Source organism: Lissotriton vulgaris, chromosome 7 (genome assembly GCF_964263255.1).
Source record: "Lissotriton vulgaris chromosome 7, aLisVul1.2, whole genome shotgun sequence".
Classification (NCBI taxonomy): Eukaryota; Metazoa; Chordata; class Amphibia; order Caudata; family Salamandridae; genus Lissotriton; species Lissotriton vulgaris.
In genome coordinates, this window is record NC_141695.1 from 502367601 (window position 1) to 502387332 (window position 19732).

General features: G+C 45.0%; 1 protein-coding gene across 1 annotated transcript in view; it reads left to right on the plus strand.

Annotated features, from left to right (window-relative positions):
• Window positions 1-19732, plus strand: part of DNAH9 (dynein axonemal heavy chain 9) — a 1435662-nt gene that overhangs the window by 441429 nt on the left and 974501 nt on the right. The window contains exons 24-25 of the mRNA XM_086930591.1: window positions 13211-13336; window positions 16829-17068. Of these exons, the coding sequence (XP_086786717.1) occupies window positions 13211-13336; window positions 16829-17068 (366 nt within the window). The remainder of the gene's footprint in view (window positions 1-13210; window positions 13337-16828; window positions 17069-19732) is intronic.

Here is a 19732-nt window from a genome sequence, read left to right on the forward strand (position 1 = left end):
GTTTTGCAGGACGCGTTGATCTTAGGAAGATATGTCAGTTGCCTTGGCTTCCGATTAGACTGATGCAACTGCACCAATATCGGTGAACTGCCGTGTGTCATCTGCGTGTAGTATTTTGCTTAGTTGTTTATTCACGTGTCAGTGGTACACCAGTGTGGTCAGAAGTCCGCTGTGAAGAGAGAGGTCATCCTCAGATGCTCCTGGTTTCACAGATGACGGTTCTAAGCATGCTGGAAGCAATTCAGACGCGACAATACTTGTCGTTGTCAAGCACTAGCTTAGCCTACAGCTCCCATCATGCTTAGTGCCGTTGGCTGAAATACCAAAACTGTCTGAAAGTTCCATCCTTGTTGGAGCAAGGTCTGCATTTACATTTCCCAGGGCTGTCAAGCTCCGGTCCTGGAGGGCAGAGTCCAGGCCAGGGTTTCAGGCATGTACAGACATGGCAGACGTGTCTTTTGCCACTTCAAATACACCGTTAGACTCAAGTACGAGACTACCGTACAAAAAATGCCAGGTTTCGAACGTATGACATGGAGGTTTACAACAGCTTGAACACCAACCACATGTTTATTGCTAGAGGGAAGTGAGTGTATTTAATTACAGTCTAAAGTAAACATGGTTGAACCCTAAAACAACCACAGGTTGTGTAACGAAGTTGGCAGTCCAGTAGTTGGGGTGGGCGGAGCTAGGTGGGCAGAGGGGAAGAGGTGGGGACAGGACAGGAAGGGGCCAGTTAGTGTAGGGACGGGGAACGAGACGGGCACGATATAATAAAGAGTTAAGAATAGAACAGCCTGTGTCCGTGTATCCTTGTAGTGGGACACTACAACTGGCGACGAGGGTGGGATGAAGCAGAAACCCACCCGAGAGTGCCCCGTCCCGCAGCGTGGAGCGTCCAGAGCTCCGCTGCAGCCGAGACCCTGCGGCGCCGATAGCGAGCCCCCCAGGAGCGGCCTGATCTCCCCTCGACAGCGGAAGAGGGTCGAGAAAAGAAGGCGGCGAAGTGTGCAAGCGCCGAAGCGCCACATGAAGGAGCGCTGAGTGAGAGCGCTAAAGCGCCACAGGAAAAGGCGCCAAGTGAAAGCGCCGGAGCGCCGGTCGCGCTGGACGCGCGAAAACCAGGAGTGCATCGAGACCAAGTGAGGGTCGGAAGGTCACTCCGACACTGCCCCAGTACGCCTGCAGCGCCGCGAGGGCGGGAGAAGTGCCCCTAGTGCGCGTGGCAGAGTGTCCGAAGCCAGCGCTGCAACTGCCGGCAGAAGTGAAGCCCAGCCGCCTGATACGCAGCGCGCGAGGCCAGCAAGCCACGCATAGCGGACCAAACTCACCCAAGCCCCGCCGGAAGAGTGGAGACCCGCCACAGCACAACAGTGAGTCCAGCAGCACCGAGTGTGTGTGTGCCTGGAGAGAGAGAAAACCTCGTGGGCTGTAGAGGGGGCGGCCATCTTGAGGTCAGGCAGCTTGAAAGACAGACCCTACGTGAATGGGTGGCGGCCATCTTTGAGTCAGGCAAAGTACAGGAACAAGCACTGGCAGCGCAAACTGACGAATCGGGGCAAGGTAGCCCAGCAAATCTCACCAAGTGCACCTGGACAGCAAGAAATAAACAAGCATTGGTAGCTGTAGCAGGCAATTGTGAAACAAACGCCAGTAACTGCAATCGAAGTCAAACAAGCACTGTCAATCCACCGTCAGAATGTCTAACCCTCCCGCGCAAAGGGAAGTCAAGGGAGGAACGCATTTGAGAGCACCGGAGCCATTGACCGTCACAACAGGGAGCAGCATGGGCCTAAAGTGGCAGGAATGGCTAGAGGACCTTGAGGACTACCTTGAAGGGTCCAAAATAGAATCGGACAAAGATAAAATAATAACCCTTCGCAACCTAGGAGGGCGCGAGATCAGCAAGATCGTACGAGAGATCCCAACTGATGAAGGTGACACTTTTGCCAAAGTGAAGGGCGTGCTAAACAACCGTTTCCTGCATAAAAGGAATGTTGATTATGAGCGACACAAGTTCCACCAACAGCGCCAGGACAAAGAAGAGCCACTGAACGCTTTCATTCATCGACTGCGACGTCAGTCCCAATACTGTGACTTTACAAATTTCTCGCCCGATGCGGCCATCAAGTCCCAAATAATCTCGGGGTGTCACTCGGAGTCGCTGAGACGACGACTGCTGAGAAAACCGCAAGAACTCGCAGAAATTGAAGAAAATTCCCGGCTATATGACCAGGCCGAAGAGAACGCGGCGGACATCGAAATTAAACCCACCACTAGCCGCGAACATACCTACCGTGTTTCTGACCGACGACATGGACGACAGGAATATCGAGGCAACCCGCGTGACAGGTCACACAGATCCAGATTCTCACCCAGACGTCGACCGGACCACAGAACAAAAGACCCTGAGAGAAGAGATCGACGGCCTGAACGCACGAGGCGATGTTTCAGATGCGGGTACGACTACCCTCACATTGACTCATGCCCTGCTATGGGCCAACGCTGCCGAAAATGTGGACGGTCCAATCATTTTGAGGCCATGTGCAGTGATTATCACAGAGAGAAACGCGGTGACCAGGACAGGCGGGCCAGCCAACAGAGGCCCTCGAGATCTGAAACCAAACGGTACCACGTCAGAGCCGTTCAAGATGAACCTGCTCGATCCCCTGCATCTTCTCACTCCAGCCACGACTCCAGGCGCTCCAAATGGGATCGTCGCTCTCCTTCAAGAGACTCCAGATCCTCCTCATCAAGGCGATCTTCCTACACTACGGAGTACATCAACATCGCCGACAACGACCAGCTCAAACGCTACCCACGGCTCGACATCATGGTGGGTAATCATGCGGCCAAATTCGTGATGGACAGTGGCGCGTCACTCAACTACATCTCAGTTGCCGAACACGAACGCATGGTTCCCAGGCCTCACCTGCATTTTGCACCCGTCCGGGTGTACACCTGGATGTCAAGGAAGCCACTCCCTTGCCTAGGCAAGTTCGACACCACCCTCACGCATGGCGACATCACTGTCCCGGCAGTCATCCATGTCATCAAAGGACCTGATGCCGACTGTCTGCTGAGCCTCCCCACCGCTGAACGCCTGCGCCTGGTGCACATCCTATTCAACGTAAATGACAGTTCCAACTATGCCTTGAAATTTCCATCACTGTTCCAGGGCCTGGGCAAACTGAAGGGCCGGCAAGTGCACAGGCACATCAATGAAAGAGTCAAGCCCGTAGCTCAACATCCGCGACGAGTGCCTTTTCATCTACAATCTGCAGTGGCACAAGAACTGCAAGACCTCTTAGACGCTGACATTATCGAACGCACCGAGGGGCCCACTCCCTGGGTGTCTCCGGTGGTCATTGTCCCCAAAAAAGGGGCCCCCGACAAAGTCCGTCTCTGTGTGGACATGCGCCTGCCGAACACAGCTATCGAAAGGGAGAGGCACCCCGGTCCGCACTTGAGCGACATGATTACGGCACTCAATGGGGCTACGGTCTTTTCCAAATTGGACCTTAACAAGGGCTACCACCAGCTCGAATTGGATGACAGCTCTCGTTCCATCACCACCTTCGCCACGCACCTTGGCCTTTTCCGTTACAAACGGCTCAGCTTTGGTGTCTCCTCAGCTGCTGAAATTTTCCAAGAGGCGATTCGTCTGATCATCCACCACATACCAAACTCCCTTAACTACAGTGATGACATCCTAGTGTACGGCGCGGATCTACGGGAGCACGACATCGCCCTTGACCGTGTCTGTCATGCTCTAATGGACGCTAACTTGACTCTCAACAAAAGTAAATGCGAATTTCATCAGTCAACCCTGAAATTCTTCGGCCACATCTTCTCATCCAATGGCATGAAACCTGACCCCGACAAGGTAGCCGTACTCAACAACACCAAGAGTCCTGCCGATGTAAACGATCTGCGCTCTTTTCTCGGGATGGCGAGCTACTGCGCTCGTTACATTCGTGACTATGCTACGGTGAGCCATCCACTGAGGCTCCTCACAAAAACTGGCCAGCCGTTCGACTGGACCCCGGAATGCGAGCGCGCTTTCAGAGACATCAAACGCGCCGTGGAATCGTCTGATTGCCTTTCGTACTTCAATCCCAGGAGAAAAACTGAGATCACTGTAGACGCCAGCCCAGTGGGCCTGGGAGCAATCCTGGCTCAATACGACGACGACTCGGAACAGCGGAGAATCATCGCGTACGCCAGTCGGAGCCTCACTGATCCAGAAAGAAAATACTCTCAGCCGGAGAAGGAGAGCCTGGCAGTTGTGTGGGCATGCGAGCACTTCCACATCTTCATATATGGGAAGCATTTCACACTCATAACCGACCACCAAGCGCTCGTCACGATCTATGGCAATCCCAAGTGCAAGATGCCCCCCAGGATCGAGCGGTGGGGTCTCCGTCTGCAGGAGTACACCTTCACAATTGTCCACAAACCGGGGAAAGGGGAGAACCCAGCTGATTACATGTCCCGCCACCCCCGGGAATCCGCAGAGGCAGCGTCTTCCATCGCGGAAGAATACATTCATTTTGTGACCAGCCATGCTCGCCCACCAGCCATACCCATGCCCACCATCAAGGAAGCAACCAACCAAGACCCCACCCTACAGATTGTACTGAAGCGCATACAGTCCAACAGGTGGAGGTATCACCCGCAGGAAGATGAAGAAGATCCCGAAATCAAGAAAGAACTCCAGGCCTTCCGACACGTCTCTGACGAGCTCTCAGTGACTGAAGACGGCCTCCTTCTGAGAGACCACAGAATAGTCATCCCAGCCGCTCTGAGACAAGGAGTAGTCAACCTAGCGCACGAAGGTCATCGAGGGGTTGTATCCACCAAGAGAGCACTAAGAGAGCGTGTTTGGTTTCCAGCTCTAGACCAGATGGTCGAGGACACTTTGAAAGACTGTCACCCCTGCCAACTGACCAGCCACAACAACCCGCCTGCGCCACTGCAGATGACCCCATTACCCGATGGGGTATGGCAGGAAGTCGCCATGGACTTTTATGGGCCCCTACAATCAGGAAAATACTTAGTCGTCATCATGGATGAGTACTCCAGGTTTCCAGTAGCCCAGTTCGTCTCATCCACCAGTGCCACCTGTACCCTCAAGGTACTTGAAGACGTCTTCGCGACCTGGGGTGTCCCCACAATCATCAAAACGGACAATGGTCCCCCATTTAACGGGCATGAGTTCAGCGACTTTGCGAAACAAATGGACTTCCAGCACCGCAAGGTCACACCACTCTGGCCGCAAGCCAACGGCACCGTTGAGAGGTTCATGTCCACCATCAAGAGAACCTTCCAACAAGCCACGGCCGAGAAGAAAGACCTACAGTCAGCACTGAACGAAGTCCTCTGTGCCTACAGAACCACCCCTCACTCCACGACAGGGCAATGCCCTGCCACTCTCATGCTTGGGAGGACAATGAGAAATCGAATCCCAACATGGGAAGGAGCCCTGAGGAAACCCCTCTCGGATCAACAACTCAGAGACATGGCTGCAACGGACCAGTGTCGCAAAGAGAGGATGAAAGAATATGCAGACCACAAGAGGAGGGCGAGGTCACCCTCCCTCAAAGAAGGCGACAAGGTATTCGTCAAGCAAGAACAGCACCAAAAGACTGACTGTCGTTTTAAGGATGAGCCTCTCACAATTGTGCAACAAAAGGGCACCATGGTGACCGCTGAATCAGAAACTCGGCGGGTCACCCGCAATGCATCACACTTCAAGAAATGCTCTCCTGGAAAGCACGATTGTCCACCCACAGTTTCTACACCGGAGGATCATGACAAACCGGAGTCCGGCGCACCCGAGTCTGCACCCTCAACGGTGCGGGAACCAGTAGTAGAGAACATTGTGTCCACACCGGCTCGACCCAGACGTCACGTGCAGCCTCCAAAGAGACTAATTGTAGAAATGGACTAACTTCCAGTTTCACTGTTATTTTGTTAAGAAGGGGGAGATGTAACGAAGTTGGCAGTCCAGTAGTTGGGGTGGGCGGAGCTAGGTGGGCAGAGGGGAAGAGGTGGGGACAGGACAGGAAGGGGCCAGTTAGTGTAGGGACGGGGAACGAGACGGGCACGATATAATAAAGAGTTAAGAATAGAACAGCCTGTGTCCGTGTATCCTTGTAGTGGGACACTACAGGTTGCAACATCATAAAACCTTTCACACTGACTGCGGAGAGAATATGGTGTTTATGCAAGCTAACTTCACCATCTTTGAAAAACGAGGGGAATTATTGTGAGAAGGCCATTTCCGACACCTGTAGTCTTAATTAAGTGTGTGCTGGATCATGCTGTCCTTCTGTTTGGATATCTCACCGCGACAAAGAATGGATCAACGAGATTTGGCTTGTCGCGGCACTCTTTTGTGCAGCCTGAACAAACCGTGCAGAGAAGTTGAAAATATCCGTGTTTCCAAATGTTTGTAAAGCTGACAGAGCTGTTGGTCTCAGACAGGGTTGTTTTGTTGGCTCACTGGTCACGCATCATTAAGTGACAGAAAGGGCCCGTTTTATTGCCGGAAAAGAGGGTGCTAAGCTGCTTTTCTTTCGCTTTGAGGTTTTGCGGTTTCATTGCTGGCCAGCTATAATATAATACAGCTTTAGTGTCGAGATCGTTTTTATATCACGTTTATATATTTTTTCGTACAGTATTTCTAAACCTTCAAATGCATCTGAGTTCATTACCATACTTTTGCATTAATGTTTTAGAATATTTTTAGACTGTTGACTAGACCAATGTGATGTCTGTTATTTTAATGTCCCTCAATGTACCCAAGCTGCTAAGAAGGCCCTCTCAGCACTAGACAATAAGTAATACTTCGTGCGACTTCTTCAGGAAAGATAGTTAATTATGGCTTGAAATCATAGCAACACAAACCCAGCGCTGTCAGGTAAACCTTTTTAGATCCCCACTACAGTGGCGATTTAGATCTACATGTCTGAACAAAGTTCAGTGTTCGAAGACTAATTTTTAGATAAAATGATAATTATAATAATACTACTATTACTATTAATAAAAATGAATATGACAATACATAGTACACTTAGAAAGCACATTGTGTAAACCTGGCATGATACCTTAACCCGGTGCAACTGAGAATACTCCAGACATGCATTGTGCCTGCATAAACATCCTTAATTTTTTTAACAATACTTTTTCCTCCACTCCCTGCCTCCTTCCATCAAGATTCTCTCATGAGCAAACGCGGTGAAGCAACTTAATGCTTAGTGTAGCAGTTTATAATAATAATAAATATTAAAGTTAATATAAAATACGGGCATCTGCAATCCCTGTATAAAAGCCCGTCTCTAGCTTCCTTATTACAGGCGACTTTCGACGCACCTAGTCGGCTCTAATAAAGAAAGTGCATAGCCACTCAACTGAAACAACTTATTGCAATTATCTCCACAATGCCTGCTGACAGAGCCAGCAGCCAAGGGGAAAAGCGGACTTCAAAAACAGAAAACAAAATGTGGCCTTATCTTTTTCTGCTCTGTTTTTCTAGATGAAAAGTGATAACCAGAACGGAGATATTTATGGCAACATATTTATTTTTCCACTTTAGGTAATTTTAGAAAAGATCGAAGCTCTCTGCATGAGCTACATTGTTCTGACTTGTATTATTCTGATTTTAGTATCTTTTTGCAGTAAATATCTGCTTTTTGGTGTTTAATTCTGCACTATAGATTCAAATTGTAGTCTGTCTACCAACATCCTATCTCATTCTCATGAAAGAGCAACACATCAAGGAATTAGGCGATTGATAGGAAGGGTGATAGTGAGCCCATATATTTAAAAAAATAAAGTATACCCTGATGTACATTATAATCGTATTGTAAGTCACCTCAAAGTTTAACGTCCTTATAAAGGAACTCAGCTTTTGGCCTTGTTCCTCTATATGGTCAAAAACAACTCGATTACCTGCAATATCCTTACAGTTCGTCGCATGAGGTACTTTATTCCATGTATAACTCCCTCCATGGCAACTAGAGACTGTAATTTAATAGTGTCCCATTGCACATATCACTCCATGCAGTAATCTAGTGGCAATCCCCTACTCCATCATCAAACTTTCAGGGCTGTTCTTTTTTTGCACAATGGTCAGTTTGGCAACTCCTTTGCTCTCCTTCTGCAAGAAACCCTTTTTTCATGCAGTGAAGCCATATTCCTGGGTCACCTTTCCTTTTTTGTGCTTCGAGCAATAGGGGCAATTTAAGTTGCACCCTTACAGGGCTTCATCTGTTAAGGTGCTACCTATTTTTGTCATTTCTAGTCTCAGGCTGCTGGGGACCCTCAGAGACCCTACATGGGTTCTGTAGGTAATCCAAATGAATTTCCTTTTTTCCTATTGAACCATGGTATGCTTTTTAGCAGTTCTTTCTCTCTTATATTGAACAAATTAGGCCTAACATGTCAGATGATCAAATGCTTCATCAGAGTCCATTGCCACAAAGAGATTTGTTAGTGAGACTTGGTAGTGGCACATTATTAGAGCTGGTAAAGCTTGTCGATACTAGTCTGAAGGTTGCCAAACCTTTAGAAAGGCCTTTAGCAACTGCTCAGATGTATCTCCTTCCTTGAGAATGTTATGGCTAGTTCCTACTGTATTGAAAGTTCTTAATCAAAAGGTGTAACATTAAGGACCACTTACAAGCCTAATAATGACGTCATAGGGCTGCAGAATGATTTTAACATATAGATGCTGACTACTGAAGGGTCCTGGAGTCAAGTACACTTTAACTGAATCTCCAAAAGTGGATCACTCTGGCAGGGCCGGACTGGCTACCGGGCATTTATACATTCTACAGAGCTACGGGCTGATGTCACTGTGGTGGGGGCTAATTTCGTAGATGGAGACCTGCGTGGGCTTCGAAATCAACAATGAAAAATTAATTTCGTTTTGCACACGCAGGTCCCCATCAACGCAATCATCCCCCAGCCCTGTAGAATGTCAAAATGCCGGGTCGCCAGTCCTGCCTTGCACTCTGGTACAAATGCCTTCATTGGGATGTTGAGCCTAGGCCCTCATGAACGTCAGTTACAAATTAGCTTTTTACCATCTAAATCCAATGCATTCAATACAAGAAGAAGTTGTGTTTTATAACCTTGTTCAGAACGAGTACTGCAATTTTCTTCAGTCTAGCCAAGCTATCTAAGAAAAAAGAACTATAAACGTTCTAGGTGCTCCACCAGCCCAATTTGTATGCATCATTGCTTTCCAAAGGTTACTCAAGTATCCATTTTATTTCCAGCCCTTTCGATGCATTTAGGGCCAGATGTGTGACCGGTCAGGAAATCGGGCCATTTTCATCTGAAAAAAAGGGCTGCCCTATTTACAAACCCTATTTTGCGAGTCGGTCACTTATTGCCGACTTACTAAATAGGGACTTGCACTTCAATGTAAGATTGTTTTGCGGCTGCAATTGTGGCCACACAACACTGGCAGTTTACCACCCATTTCAAATGGTTGGTAAGCCACTCGCAAATGGGATGGAGTCCCACGGAACCCCTTCCCCTGTGTGACTCGATTGAAATTTTTTTGTAAGAGCAGGCAGTGATTTGATGGCCTGTGTATACTCTTAAAAATGAAACAGTAACGTTTAATTTTTCTTTTTTAAATGCATCCCATTTTGGGCTGCATTAAAAAAAACTGCTTCACTTAAAAAGCAGTAACAGACATGGTGGTTTGCTGACCTCAGTAGGCTACCATCCCTGGGAGTGCTAGCCATTCCCAATGGGGTCGCAAATTGCACGTGCCTCATGAATATCAATGAGGCAGACAATTTGTGAGCCCATTAGGAATCGCAATCAGTGTCTGAGACACTGTGGTAAATTCCAATTTGCGAGCCGCAAATCGCGAGTCGCAAAACAATGCAATTTGCGACTCGCAGATTGGAAGGGTCTTGCATCTGGCCCTTAATTCCCTGAAACCTAGCAGTTTTTGTTTTCATAGACATGATCCTAACCTCTACTCTGAAATACTCTAAGAATATTATTCTCTATCTCTGAAAAGGTTTTAAAACTCAGACAGTTGAAACCCGGTTGTCATGTTTTATGAAATATTTGTCACTGTTTCTTTGTCAGAGCGCTCCTGACTGTGAGCTGTTAACCTACAACAGATTGAAGTGGCACTGAACCCACAACAAACCCACAGGTAGATGTCTGGTAGAACAAAAGCAGGGTCCTTCAGCAACAGTCCTTTTCTTTCCTTTTGGAGTGTGCCAAAAACATTACATGTAGAAACTTTACAATTGGTAGCAGTGAGTATGAATACCCGCACATCCCTACTGATATTCAGGCTGCAGAAAAGAATATATAAATACAATAGTTCAGAAATGTATGTATATCGCGGAGCTACATCAGACCACATCTTTGGTACCACTAGAGTACAAATTGATGCGGTGGAGTGGCATGGGCTGGAGCATACATAAGGGCAAATGACCAAAATAGTGATATGAAGGATGTAATCAACAGCACTCAACTAGTAGGGTGAATCACGTTCCAAATTATTTGAGTCTTGGAAGGATCACATATTCAGTTCCACAAATGAATGTCAGCTTCTGTAGTATCTATACAGTCTTGATCCTTATTGATATTTACATGCTCTGGATATTCATTGCCAAACAGGTAGATTGAATTACTCATTCTCACGTCATGGATCGTATTAACTAGTAACACTAATTGTCTCATCACAGACCGTTTGGTTGTCTTATATCTGCATGTCTTTCTCACTAGTTTGTAAATCCCTATTGCATCCAAAACACACCCTGCAACTCCCCTCATCTTGATGTTTAGTTAATCAATACAGTTCATCCATCACACTCTTTTTTCTTTCCTTTTGTCTTCCTTCTTTTTCTTTTTAAGTGGTTCATATCCTTATTTACAAGGGATTTTTCACAGTCACAAATTCTATGAGACCTGTTGTATGCCATTATGGATTGTTTCAAAAATCGCTGGCCGATTTCCATATGACCTGTTGTATGCTATTACAATTTAGTTATAAAACAGGTGTTTTTCTTTTTATATATCATTGATAGTAGGACAGGCAACTGAATCCTAGTCCTGATGATGATCCCATATCCCTAATGGGATTACAACACTGTCGACTGACCTTCTGACCCGTCAATACTATGGTTTAAATCACTTTTTTTCTGGGTGCAGTAATGTTTTTTTGCCATACAAAAGTGACCTATGTATTTTATACTACCGTTAGTTGCTATTTGAATTTTTTGTTTGCCTGTATGTGTTTATGTTTTTTTTTGTTTTGTCATTTTACATATGTCTTTTTCGTGTTTTGTTCCTCAAAATTACTCCAGCGGTGAAAATTCATACATACATAAACCTTTTAGTTGAACATATGTTTTGAAAATAGATAATTTTCAGCTCGTTTATCTAAACTATTCATGGAACTTATAGTTGTATCCATGGTAATTACTTTTTCATTCTTGCTAAGGGACCCTTGTTCCTAAAAACTGCTTCTGGAGTAGAGGTATATATAATAACGGGCTAGGTCAGGGGCTCGGTGTCAGTAAACACCTACATTTACTGACATGGTGTTCATGACCCGTAAAGGTCCAGACATTGTTAAAGCAAGTTCATCCGCAAACTATACAGTACAACTTACTATACATCACAATTGTAGTCCTGAAGCCATATTTTCCTTTGTCACACCAGGGAATGGCACAATAAGTGCTGCAGTCCACATATTACATTTCAGCTTCCCTGCCTGTGGTATATTGTCTGCACCATATACTATTTTCTTATAGCAAAGTTAAATTGTCCAATTTCTAAAAGTTTTAGGGCTCAGAGCACAAATACTGGACGCTCAACACAAATGGCTAGAGTGCATAGTCTAAAAACCAGCAATAGAATTCAGAGCAAGATGGTAGTGTCCACGCAAATAGGGCATTTTCTCTCACTCCTTAGACAGCCAGTTTCCCTTCATAAGTAGGGTAGCTCCTTTTTTAAATAAAGGCATGAACACCTCCCACCCTCCCCATAGACATGGCAATATTTGCATGCCTTCTCTGATTGCTCCCACCTTCCATGTCAAAAAGAAAATGCAAGCCCTAATGAAAATGCGAAAGCTTTAAAAGAATAATGGAACTGGCATATTTGGAAGAGGATCTGCCAGCACCGAGTGGCAGTGAGACCGGCTTCTGATCCAAGAGATGCTCCTAATGTTGAGCAGAGGATCTGTTGGGATTTGGGGAATGTTAATAGACGTATTACCCTTGCCTGTAGGTCGATACAGACTTTTAATTATCTTCTCGTCATTATGTTCCTCACCTGCTGTTTGGGCCCATTATTATAAGAGAAGGCAATAAACAGTCATTATTGCCCTATGTGTGGGCAATAAAGCTTAACGTTGCAGCCCGGTCCTGAGGACTACATTGTTATATGCCTTTTACTCTAGTTCTCAACCCAAGCAGAGTAAGGGGCTTTAACCGCGGACACGCCTTTAATGCCCATTGTAGTTTGAGACAGAACGGCTATAATAGTATTAAACATTCTGCTCACTGAGGGTAGAACGCCCTGAATGAAGCAGGGAGAGACAGACCACAAGTATTGAAATGCTGGATCAGAAGATATATACCAACCCTAATTGACTCTCTAACGCTCTTTTGTCTTCAGTGCAGCTCTTAACATTGTAATGTTCTAATAAAATCGAGATGTGGGATTTTTCCAAGTAGTACACATGTATGTCCGTTTGCATTGTAAAATTCTATTTTTAATAACGTAATACATTTGTTTTGCATTTAAAGCTGGATGTGTGCTTGCTTTTACTCTCTGTAACTGGGTTACCATGTCCTCACATCTGATGGGTCCCAAAATGCTCACATTCATCTCTTAATTATATTGGTCTCCAGCTACAATTTAATAACAATGAGAGTCGATTGGCACACAGTTATTCAGAGTTAAAAATATTAGCTAAACATATAGTAGACTGTTACTACAACATCAATTTGAGAAAGCTTAATTTAAACTTTTCACAGCAGATATTCTTACATTTTCGTAATGGTTGTAAGTGTGGCTTTGTGAAGTACATTATATTGTATTCCTATTTTAGGTATTATACACTTTTAAAAACTTGCATTACGTCTAGTTATCAGGTCTGTTGATAATTGTAACACTCTGCTGTAATTTACATGCAACTTGAAATTGTTTCTTCCAGGTTGAGACGTGGCTGAACCGGGTACTGGATGCAATGAGGGCAACAGTCAGACACGAGATGACTGAAGCTGTTACGGCCTATGAAGAGAAGCCAAGAGAGCAGTGGCTCTTTGACTATCCAGCACAGGTATCTTGCAGCCCCTAAGTTTAATATGATTTCCCCATCTGTAAATTATAGTGTCAATAAAAGATCCTCAGAGTCAGGGCTCATCCTTTACTTTGTTTATGAGTCCAATGTCTTTGTATTATGATGGTGAATGCTTATTTGGGTACAGTCATGAACATGGCTGGACAGCATTATCGCTAAATAGCCTACACTAATCTTGCTCATCATTACTATAAGAAAGTGGGTTATTGGTTGAGGGCTGTGAAACCCTACTCAGGCATGAAACACAATCCTTATCAGGGTGTGGCACAAGCAAAACCCAAATTAACCTGAACTCAACCCTCTGGTAGCTTGACACCGAGTAGGTAGGCTTAACTTAGAGGGAATGTGTAAAGTGTTTTTGCAGCATTTCAAACAGTAATAAAGTGAACAAACAACACAAGAAAAGTCCCACACCAAATTCGAAAATTAGAGTAAATTTTAATAAATAATCTCACTAAAACAACAAAATTCCAATCAGTAGAACCGGAAAGATTCACTTTTCAAGATTTTTTTGTGAAAATAGCACTGAAAACCCCAAAGTGGCAACTGAGGATATCTGGTTGTGCTGGAATGGGACAGAATCACAAGTTCTGGCTAAACATGAGTGAGGGATGTCTACAAGGACCCAGTTAGGCCTGCAGAACAGGAGTACCTTAAGTCCTGGTTGTGAAGAGTTGTTGAGTACGCGTCGAGGATGCATTATGCAGCTGAGGTGATGCAAGACCCGTATCAGAAATGCGTTGCGCAGTGTCATTTCCAAGGCTGCAATGTCCTGCATTGTCGTTGAAGAGGCCATCGATAATGGGCTTAAATGTGAAGTCCTTCATCGAGGAGATTCCGATATGGAAGCCAATGTTGTAATGGCGACTGCCATTGATCAGACACCTGCATCAGTGATGCATCGTGCAGCAGAGGTTCTGATGGGACTGTTATGCGAAGTCTTTGTGCTTGGCAGGTCCACGCAGCAGAGACGATGCATCAGTTCTGGTCGGAGTTGTGCCTTGAAGTGGATGAGATGCATCTGTTCTGATGGGTCCACCGCTGGGCTGGCAGAGCACCTTCAGGTCCACCTCTGAGGGTCAAGGACTGAGGTGACACCACCTGCCAGGGTAGGAGTCGCAGATGGCAGAATCCAGGTTCTAGGTTCAAGGTTCTTGGAACTCTGTTATGTCTCTTTGGCTTCGGATCAGGAGGCCGGCCAACTAACCCTTGGAGTCACTCTGGGGTCCTGGGTTTAAAGAAGCAGGTCCAATCCTTGTCACCTAGGCAAGAGGGCAGTAGAGAATCAGGTCAGCACAGTTGGGCAGCAGTCCTTTCAGAGCATCAGTCCAGCAGAGTGGCAGTCCTTTCAGCAGCACACCGGTCTTTCCTGGTAGAGTATACAGGTCCAGAAGTGTACTGAATGGTTGGATCTAAAAGCCCAACATTTATACCTGTTGCCCACTTTGAAGAGGAGGAAACTTCTAGAGGTTTCCACCCCCTGAGGTGTCAAACATCCCCTTCCTCCTTGCCCTGGCCCCAGCCTGTCTGGGGTCATAAAAGACTAGTGATAAACTCTTTGTGAGAGTGCTCAGGCAAAGCCTTTGTGATGTGACGTCTAAGTGTGGTAGGTGATTGCTCCTTCCCTCTGTCAACTCAGTGGCCCATCCTGAAAATACCTATCTTCCCATTGTCTCTCTGCCTGGGAGCAATACACAAAGACCATCTGCCAGCTACACCTAGTCATGTGACCCAGAATTAAGCTACATGCACCAAATGGTTAGGACAAGAAAATGGCAATATTTAAAAAGAGCCATTTCCAACATTGTAATTGTAAATACGACTTTACCATTAACCCCTTCCCTGCGCATGACGGAACCATGGGTGGCGTGTGCTCATGACGGTGTGGTTCCGTCATGCTGCGGCCACTTAGCCTATGCCGCACTGATTCCCCGCCTGTGCGGGCGAATTAGTGAGTGGGCGGGGTCGTGACTGAACCACACCGTCATGAGCACAGCTCGCCCGTGACTAATGATGGCATGGTTCCGTCAAGAGCATGGCGGCGCCGCGCTCACCCTCCTCCCCCCAGCACTGCGGCGATTTAGCGCCGCAGCCAAGGGATTAAATGGGCTTTTAATTACAATTTAGACACCAAACTTGACCTGTCTACTTGCTCCTCATTGGAAGTTCCAGCTTATTAGATGTAATAAGGTAACTCCACTGTTAGCCTTTGGCAGAGGTAGACCTTGCAGAAGCAAACAATTAATTTAGGAATTCCTCACTACCAAGACATGTAAAAATTAAAAGTACATTTACTTCTTAAATACTCCGCATCCTGCCCTCTGGGCAGTTCAGGGCCTACTGTAGGGGGTGGCATATGTTTTAAAATGGAAGGTTTGGGCCTGGGAGAAGGTTTACTTAGAAATTACAGTTTAAAAACTGCACATGCAGTCAGCAATTTTCAGGCCTGAGACATGTTTGAAGGGCTACTTATGTGGGTCACACAATCAATGCTGCAGGAACACTGGTAGCATTTAATTTAGAGGCCCTTAGTACATGTAGTAACACTTTTCTAGGGACGTACAAGTAAATTAGCTGTGCCAATTGGGTGTAAGCCTGTTCTCCCCTGTTTTAAGGAGGGAGCACAAGTACTTTAGCACTGGTTAGCAGCAGTAAAAAGCGCGGAGTTCTAAAGCCAGCAAGAATGACCTCAACAACACAGGAGATTTGAAGGCAAAAAGTTAGGAAAACAACTCCAAGGATTCCAGGTATAACAATTACAACTTGGGCTTTTGTGACCCCCATCTTTTTTTAAATCAAGGGTTTAGCGGTGAGACAATGGGAAGATAGGTATTGCCAGGATGGGCCACTGAGTTGACAGAGAGAAACAGCAATCACCTACCACACTTACAGGTCACTAAGGCTTTGCCTGAGCACTCTCACAAAGAGTTCATCACTAGTCTTTTGTGACCCCAGACTGGCTGGGGCCAGGGCAAGGAGGAAGGGGATGCCTGACACCTCAGGGGGGTTCATTGCTGGTCATTAGGGAGGGGCATGAACACAGAAGGCATGACTCTAAGATTTGACCACAAATTCTTATAACTGAATATCATTGCATTTTAATACTGTTCTTTTAATTGTCTTTGAGACATTTGTAGCAAGGGCTCATTGTTTTTAGCAAATGAGTGCTTTGAAAACTGAATTAAACTTCTATTAATATAATATGATATGACTAATATACCATTTCTGTTATGTATCTGTTTCCTTATGTAGTCCACATGTAAAGTATTTTCTTTTCTTACTGCAAATGTTTCCTTTTCCATAGTTTAGTATAGTTGTCCCATAGGAATGACCTAACAAAATGTAGCCTTAAGGTTACTAAATTCATGATAACAAGAAGCTAATGAATCCATAATATTCCTTTTTGAGAAATAGAACCCATGCATTCCCACTGTATGCCCTATTGTTAATTCCATCCTTGTATCTTTACAGGTGGCCTTAACTTGCACTCAAATCTGGTGGACCACGGAAGTTGGTATTTCATTTGCACGACTAGAAGAAGGCTATGAAAATGTCATGAAGGAATATTACAAGAAACAAGTGAATCAGCTGAATACTCTCATCACAATGCTGATCGGGCAACTTTCCAAAGGAGAGCGACAGAAAATTATGACCATCTGCACAATTGATGTCCACGCTAGAGATGTTGTCGCCAAGATGATAGCTCAAAAGGTTAGTGGCTACTTTTGAATAATTTATGAGACATTGATACCATATTTGTTATCATAACTGCATGAAGCACTTGGGAACGTAATTAAGCCAATGTAGTCTAACAAACCCTTTTCTCCAGTATCGTCAACATGGTTATTAGCTTGTGGTAGAAGTAGTAGAATTTATGCAGCACTTCGTACCCCATTTTTGAGGTCATAAAGCAGAGAGTAGGTGAGTAGGAGAGTGGTGGCTCACTATGCAGTGTACGGGTTCTTGATTGGAAGGATATTGTATTGTGTCACAAGTTAAGGCAGGCTAAAGCCGGTTCCCTTGAGTCCCTGCTATGGTTACATATCCACTCTAGCAATCCTCGTGGGTCATATAGTCATTTTTTCATGAATGCTTGCAGCAACTATTAGCAAGTGAACTGTGGAAGAAACCTTATCCAAGTAAAACAGCTTTCAGAATAAGTATCACGAAGCATACTCAATTGTGTTCCTACTCTTCCCACAAGGCAATCCTCACCAAACACAAGCACGCATGGCCAACTTTTACCAGCTGGCCTCTCTTCCACCATACCTAGCATTTACATATCCCCTGTACCTAAAACGGAGATTCCTGGCACTCAGACTGGGTGAGTGGCATCTTTTGAAAAATGTCCCCCTATGCCAGCGCTCATCAGACAAGCTTGGGTGAAGGAGTTGCGGGGAATCAGTCGAGTCTTTTGAGCACATTGTATGTGTCTGCCCTGCACTGATGACCCTGCGTAGATTAAAACTGAGGCCTGAGTGGGAGACTGGGAGAGTAGGCAGAGTACCATTTCTGCACGGAATCCGGAAAAAACGCCTTAAACATCAGCTTTACAATCTTTGTTCATCTTGCATATCGTAAGTTTAACCAGCCATTGGTGGTCCAGAAAACTAAGGTACTGCGTCAAAATTAAGAAACAGTTATTGACAGACATAACAACGGCACATTTTTGAAGTAGCCTTTCCTGTAGTTTAGTTCTCTGTTCCAGTACCTGGTGACTCTTGTCTCAGTTTCACAAAATCAAATCACTTTATAATTTAACAGTGCAATTTTGAGCCCATACTCCATCTGATTTAGTTTTTCTTAACATGCAACTTTGAATCCATGCTTTATATTAAATGTTTCTGTTCCCTCAATAACAGTGGAACCTTGCCAAAGGGACTATGAAACTTTAAGTTGTGTGGATGCAGAAAAAGGTATAGCATCAACGTTTTGCTATTAATCACTGTAACTTTGAATTTTACATTAAAACTGGGACAGCATAACACAGATTAAGCTACACCCGACATAGAGGATGAATTTATCCATCTATAGTCGAATTTTTAGAGAACACAGTTCTAAGCTCCTCAACTGCATAACACTCTCTGACTTTTCACTGGTCCATGAACATGTACTCCCTTTTGCGCTATGTTACACTTATTCCACTTTGGTGGCTACCTCGTTTTTCGAAGGGACTTTTAATTTTATTAAATGTATGTATTAATGCTATGCCCCCTCGTGTTTGCACACAAGTGAAGGTTACCTTGTTCTCGAAGAGAACTTCTATCTAAAAAATGTATTGCCTTTTTTTAAATTTGGAGCACCTTAGGGAAAAATGTCTGAATATTGTTTTAAGGTTTTTACACCAGTTGTAATAATTTAATTAATCAAACAATAAAGTTTTATTGAACATATTTTCTGTAAGCCTATGTGGAAATGTTCTTGGTGTCGTGCATTAGCCATCAGATAGGTGCTCTTATCTTTTACTAAAGAACAGTACCTAGCATTGTATCGTAGGGAAAAGGGTGATATAGAGGAATTTTCAAGTGATGATTATACATTTTGTTGACCATTTTATCAGGCCCATCTCATTCATAACATTCACAGTTGCAGCTGATTGCAAATGGACGCCCAAACTGCATCACTAATAGTCATTTGCATTGGAACTTGGCTGTGGAATGTTGATAACTTTAGTCCTATTGGTCCACGTGGGGTACATTGTTCTGATACTGAATGTTATTATGTTTGATGTCAGATATTGGGGGTCATCATTTAGGGATAAGCCACGTTTTTACATTATTCCTGGATGCTACTTACCTTGGCAGGCATTTTCAAAAGGATCCAGCTCGAACCGAGCATAACGTTCAACCAATATTGTTTTGTAGAGAGGTAAGGTGAGTAGAGTTCATCTTGAGTGGAGTGTCCTGAAAGCAGGGTGTCAGGGTATCGGTAACCAGTGTAATTCTTGAAACACCCGTGTTGTATTGATTTGGTGAGTATGTGGGGGTCTAGAAGAAAGTCAGGGGGCATGTAGGCATTGGGCATTTTGTGTAGTCTGCTCATAAAATTACAAGTGAGAATAGATTGTAATGTTTGGTGGTATCCCAGGTGGAGGAGGATATGTCCTATTGTCCACACTGTGTTGAAGGTGCCCCTTGTCATTTCATTAAAATGTGAGATTAGGTATATGGAGAGGTTTAAGTCCATGACCACTCCGCAGTTTCTTAATTATGTACATGTTATTGGTGGAGTCTTAAGTTATTTGGGACATATTGTAGTGTGCTGGCGGCTGTTTCATTCTCCACAAGTCAAGATCTCAGTTTTTGAGGAGTTGAGCTTAGGGCGGCGGGTCATCATCAATACATAGATAATACAGAAGCCCTCTTCTAGACAAGA